This window comes from Melopsittacus undulatus, unplaced genomic scaffold (assembly GCF_012275295.1).
Source record: "Melopsittacus undulatus isolate bMelUnd1 unplaced genomic scaffold, bMelUnd1.mat.Z mat_scaffold_841_arrow_ctg1, whole genome shotgun sequence".
Taxonomy (NCBI): domain Eukaryota; kingdom Metazoa; phylum Chordata; class Aves; order Psittaciformes; family Psittaculidae; genus Melopsittacus; species Melopsittacus undulatus.
Window position 1 is genome coordinate 9,070 of NW_022994641.1, and position 5,639 is coordinate 14,708.

Sequence of the window (5,639 nt, forward strand, 5' to 3'; positions counted from 1 at the left end):
TCCGGTAACTCAGGTACAACACAAAACCATTGCTGCTACTGCCAATAATGATAACGAGAAGAGAGATAGAAAGGGGAGAGAATACAATCTCTTCATCTCCTCCATCTGTCTGAGGAATTGCCTTTGGCATCTCCTGGACCTGCAGTGTGCACTCACAGCCCAGAAAACCAACCATATTCTGGGCTGCATCAAAAGGAGCGTGACCAGCAGGTCAAAGGAGGTGACCCTGCCCCTCTCCTCTGCTCTCATGAGACCTCACTTGGAGTATTGTGTGCAGTTCTGGTGTCCTCAACATAAAAAGGACATGGAACTGTTGGAACAAGTCCAGAGGAGGCCACGAGGATGATCAGCAACTGGAGCACCTCCCGTATGAAGACAGGCTGAGGAAGTTGGGGCTGTTCAGCCTGGAGAAGAGAAGGCTGCGTGGAGACCTCAGCAGCCTTCCAGTATCTGAAGGGGGGCCTACAGGGATGCTGGGGAGGGACTATTCATTAGGGACTGTAGTGATAGGACAAGGGGTAACAGGTTGAAACTTAAACAGCAGAGGTTTAGATTGGATATAAGGAAGAAATTCTTTACTGTGAGGGTGGTGAGGTACTGGAATGGGTTGCTCAGGGAGGTAGTGAATGCTCCATCCCTGGCAGTGTTCAAGGCCAGGTTGGATGAAGCCTTGTGAGGTGTGAGGTGTCCCTGCCCATGGCAGGGGGGTTGGAACTAGATGATCTTGAGGTCCTTTCCAACCTTAACTATTCCATGATTCTATGATCATCACAGATAGTTTCTGAGGCTGACTTCTATCTCTTGTAAAAAACTAGAGGGCATTTTTTTACTAATTTTTTCTTTTCCTAGCTATTTTTCTCAATGCATATTCTTTCATTCTAACTGTGTCATGATCACATTAGCTGAAATTCATCTGCATACAAAAGATAACCAACTATTCTGCTCTTAGGAGCACCATGGAGCTTGTAAACCGTTACACAAACTATTTTTTTTACTAGCTTGTTCCTTTATTTCAGCACAGTGCCCTTACCAGCCATTTAGGAAGTACGTGCAGTACACAACCACTGTGCAAGCAGCTCCAGCTTCACAAGCACTGAGGTCCCTCCTGGACTGAAGTCACCACTGTTCCACTTTACAGGTATACATGGGATGAAACAAGTTATTACCGCCCTGGGAGAGCACACTTAAGCAGTTCTTCATTTGCTGATATTTACACGATTTATGTGGTGAAGGCAGAGAACACCACCACTATCTGGAGATTCTGATAAAGGCAATGCAAACACACTGTCTGCTGCCTATGTGGCATGAAGGCTTGTTACAAAGACTGCTAAGGAAAACACTCACTTTATAACTCAGGTTTGGAGACCTGCAGGACCAATTTTAACCCACACATACTGGATGTTTCTGATACTTGTTTTAAAGAGGCTTTTCCATCTAGAAACAGTACAAAACCTACCGTGTACAGATGAGAAACCTGACTGGGTTTCTGCCTTCCCAAATCATAGAATCACTAGGTTGGAAAACACCTTTAAGGTCATCAAAGTCCAACCACTACATCAGGACTGCCAAGACCACCACTAAACCACGTCACTGAGGGCCTCATCTACATGGTTTCTGAACACTTCCAGGGACGGTAATTCCATCCCTTCCTGGGCAGCCTGTTCCAATGCCTGAGCACCCTCTCCGTGAATAAATTGTTCCTAATATTCATTGTAAGCCTTCCCTGGCTCAGCTTGAGGCCGTTGTCCTGTTACCTGGAAGGAGAGATCGACCCCCCCCACTCACTCCACCCTCCTTTTAGGTTGTTGCAGAGAGCAATGAGGTCCTCCCGAGCCTTCTCTTCTCCAGGCTGAACACCCCATTTCCATCAGCCGCCCCTCATCCCACCTGTGTTCCAGACCCTTCTCCAGCTCCGCCGCCGTTCCTGCCCCCCCCCGGCATCAGTTTGCTGCCCGAGCTGCCGCCGGTACCCGAACACCCCCCGCCCGCCCCCGCTGCTCCCGGCACAGGTTTCCCACCAGGCTGTGCGCGCCCGCCCTTCCCGGAGCGGCTCCGTGCAGCGCTAGGAGCCGTGGCCGCCGGCGCCCAGGGGGCGGTGTCCGCACGGGGCGGGAGGCGCGGCCCGGCCCTCCCCTCCAGATCCGAGCGGCACCGCCAGATGGCGCTGGCGCCGCGTTAGCACAAAGCCTTGCCGCTAGCCGCCTGGCTTCCTTGCTCTGGTCGGTTCTTTGCGGCGCGTCCGGCACCATGGAGGCGCCTCCCGTGACTATGATGCCGGTCTCTGGCGGCAGCATCAACATGATGGAGTACCTGCTCCAAGGTAAGCGGCGGGCGGCCGGGCAGCTCCCTCACGCCGCCCAGGAGAGCGTCCGGCGGCCAGGCCTGTGTGCCGCGCCGCCAGGCCGCTCTGCATGGGCAGAGGGGCGGTCCCGGCTGTGTGCGGTGCTCGGGGAGGCAGGCGGGCACAGCGCCCTCGGCGGCACACGCGGTAGGGGGAGGCGGGGAGGGGCCGGGGTAACGGAGGCGCTGTGTGGCCCGCCGCAGGGAGCGTGTTGGACCAGTGCTTGGAGAGCCTGCTGCACCGGCTGCGGGGCCTCTGCGACAACATGGAGCCGGAGACCTTCCTGGACCACGAGATGGTGTTCCTGCTGAAGGGGCAGCAGGCCAGCCCCTTCGTGCTGCGGGCGCGGCGATCCATGGACAAGAGCGGCATGCCCTGGCATTTGCGGTACCTGGGCCAGCCAGAGATTGGCGACAAGAGCCGCCACGCACTGGTGCGGAACTGCGTGGACATCGCCACTTCGGACAACCTGACGGACTTCCTCGTGGAGATGGGTTTCCGCATGGACCACGAGTTTGTGGCCAAGGGGCACGTGTTCCGCAAGGGCATTATGAAGATCATGGTGTACAAAATCTTCCGCATCCTAATGCCAGGAAACACAGACAGCATCGAGCCACTCTCCCTCTCATACCTGGTGGAGCTCAACGTGGTTGCGCCAGCAGGACAGGACATTGTTTCTGATGACATGAGGAACTTTGCTGAGCAACTGAAGCCTCTAGTGCACCTGGAAAAAATTGACCCCAAAAGGTTGATGTGATTGTAAAGTGTGGCAATTAAGGCATTGGCTTTGTTAGGTGTTCTGAGGAGGGTTGTTTTTCTAAAAAGCCTTTTGAGGGCAAATCAAAATGGGAATAAGGGAATAAAGGACTGCCTGTTTAGTTTCAGTTACTGTGTGTTTTTCCTTCACTTGTGGATGTGAAAGAAAGTGGACAGTTTAAATCAGTGCTATTCAAAACATCAGTAAATGTTAATTATTGGTAGTTTACCCTCCTTCTGTTGGGGAGATACCTGTTAGAAAGCACATTGTCTAACAGTCCAACATCATACTTGAGTTCACCATTCTGTGTACCCACATCCTGGTGCCGCTTTTTGTTTTGTTTTCATTTTTATTTTGAAGGACCATTTATGTATCTTGCCTGGTCATGCAAAGTTTTTCATTCAAGTAATACATGAAGTTCGTATCCCTCAGTGCAGTGTTTAACACAAGCACAAGCCCAGCAACTTACAGTATCAAAGATCAAGTGTAGACCTGTTCACAACAGGATAGTAAAGTAATAGCATGTGTAACATAAACAGCTAGGACACGAGATAAATGATAGTGAAACTGTTTCTGATACAACCAGTGTTAGAATTAGAAAACGATTTAGCAATATTACAGTTGCTAGAGGTTTTCAAATCTTTTAACACTTCAGTCTTTTTCACTGAAGTTGGTATGGAAGCCTTAGTTAAGGAGAAAGCAGTAAATGACCTGTTCTTTTTAATATCAGACTTACCACACCTGACAGGCATATTGAAAACTGACACATTAAACTAGAGCATTACAGAGCTGCTAACTGAATTGAAGTATTAAAGATTTTGTTTAGGACACCTTGATATTAGGTTGGTTAGTTATCCTCCCTGTATTTTAATAAGTGAATTAGGTTCCAGAGTTTTCAAATTCAGCTCAAACGAAAGAAAAATAAAAGGTTGTTAAAAGCAACAAAGAAGTCCATTTGAATTTCTGAAGTTCTTTATAGAAGGCAACCATTCCATGCATTACTAAAATGCACCAACCTGTTGGAGACACTTGCCACCCTTTAGCACCACACAACTCTCACCATTTAAAACTGAAGGCAAAGACCACTTGCCTCCAAAGTTCAAAAAAAGCCTTTTGAAAGCTACATTTTCAACACTGCAGCTGGACAAGATAAGCTGTGACAAGATAACCTGTGTTGGGGCTTACCAGGTGCAGTGTCCCAGATGTTCTACTGACACAGGCTCTGTATACAAGGCATGGGGACAGCTTAGTGTTAAGAGCACGGGCTGGAGAATGCTATTGTGTTGAATATGTGTAATGATTTTCAGCAGGGTACAAGCAGTGATGTGACCAACCTATGTGAGTACTTGTGACCTAGAGTGGAAGGTACACACCTGTAACTCCTTTGTTTATACTAAGGTGTTACTCACCCTCATCAGACAGTGAGTGCACTGTCCCAGGCCTCCAAGTTGGAATTCTTCAGCATACTGTGAAGGGCACAACGTCCCAGGGGCAAGAGGCAAGTCTCAGGGTTCTGCCTGTACTGAAGAGCTGAATGTGCCAGGTTGCTTTGGGACTCAGTTGCAGTCCCACCCCAGCAGGTGGGAATCCTCAGGGGTGTTGTCACACCCTGCTGAACACTGGTTAGGAGTGCTTGCCACAGACTTCCACAATCTGGTGCTTGTCTCTCATGACAAGAAATTCCAGAAACATGTCCACTGGATCAGGAAGGCTGAACATTGCCTGCCAGTTTTTTCAAAGGGTAGGTACCTGTATATATAAAGACACAGAAAACTGCAAGTACACGTGTGCATGTCCTTCCTACTGCCTCTGAAAGGCAATCAATTGACCTTACGTATGTGTAAGTAGAGCAGCAAACACAGTGTTGATGTTAATGCAGTGGTGCTAAGAGCAGAAAATTCCACACAGAATTTCATGCAGACCAGCTAAAGGAAAAGGAGACTGAATGTAAGCTCCCAGTTTAAATTTTTACAAATTAGATACAATAGGTCTGACAATTGCTTGGTCTAAGTTCTAAACCCCATAATTTAAAATAGTTCTTTAAAAGGAGAGTTAGTTTAAAACTTAAAAACTGCAGCAATCCACATTATCAGTCTTCCTTACTCTAGCTATTGTCCATGCATAGAACAGGCAGGTGTGCAGAGGAAAAACAAAAGCTTACTGCATCGCTGATTACAGCTGAGGAAAACCCTCTTGTAGCTAATGCTCAAAGTATATCCCTTTCTTTTATCCAAGAAATACACTTTTCTCCTGCTATGAAGCTTAGATTTTATAGCTGGAGACTAAAGATAATAGCAATGCTATAGTAATATGCACTGGTAAGTTACATGGCATAACCCTAAATAATTATCATACATTGTATCTAGGGTGTGCACAGAGCCGGCTTAGAAATGCTCAAACCCCTTCTTACTGGAAAGCTTGTATTTTTAAGTTACATGCACAGCTTATGGGACCAAGAATGTGACTTATTTTAATATTTTTTTATTTATTTCCTTTTCACAGCTAAAATGGCTGCATTCTTCAAGGGCAGGCTCTCCCTCA

General features: G+C 48.0%; 1 protein-coding gene across 1 annotated transcript; it reads left to right on the forward strand.

The window, feature by feature from the left end:
• Nucleotides 1–2,177: 2,177 nt before the first annotated feature.
• On the forward strand, nt 2,178–3,217 carry LOC117438944 (mediator of RNA polymerase II transcription subunit 18). Its single transcript, XM_034074300.1, has 2 exons — nt 2,178–2,320; nt 2,545–3,217. Exons 1-2 carry the CDS (start codon nt 2,248–2,250, stop codon nt 3,096–3,098), a joined length of 627 nt encoding a protein of 208 aa, XP_033930191.1. The 5' UTR covers nt 2,178–2,247; the 3' UTR covers nt 3,099–3,217.
• Nucleotides 3,218–5,639: the final 2,422 nt, after the last annotated feature.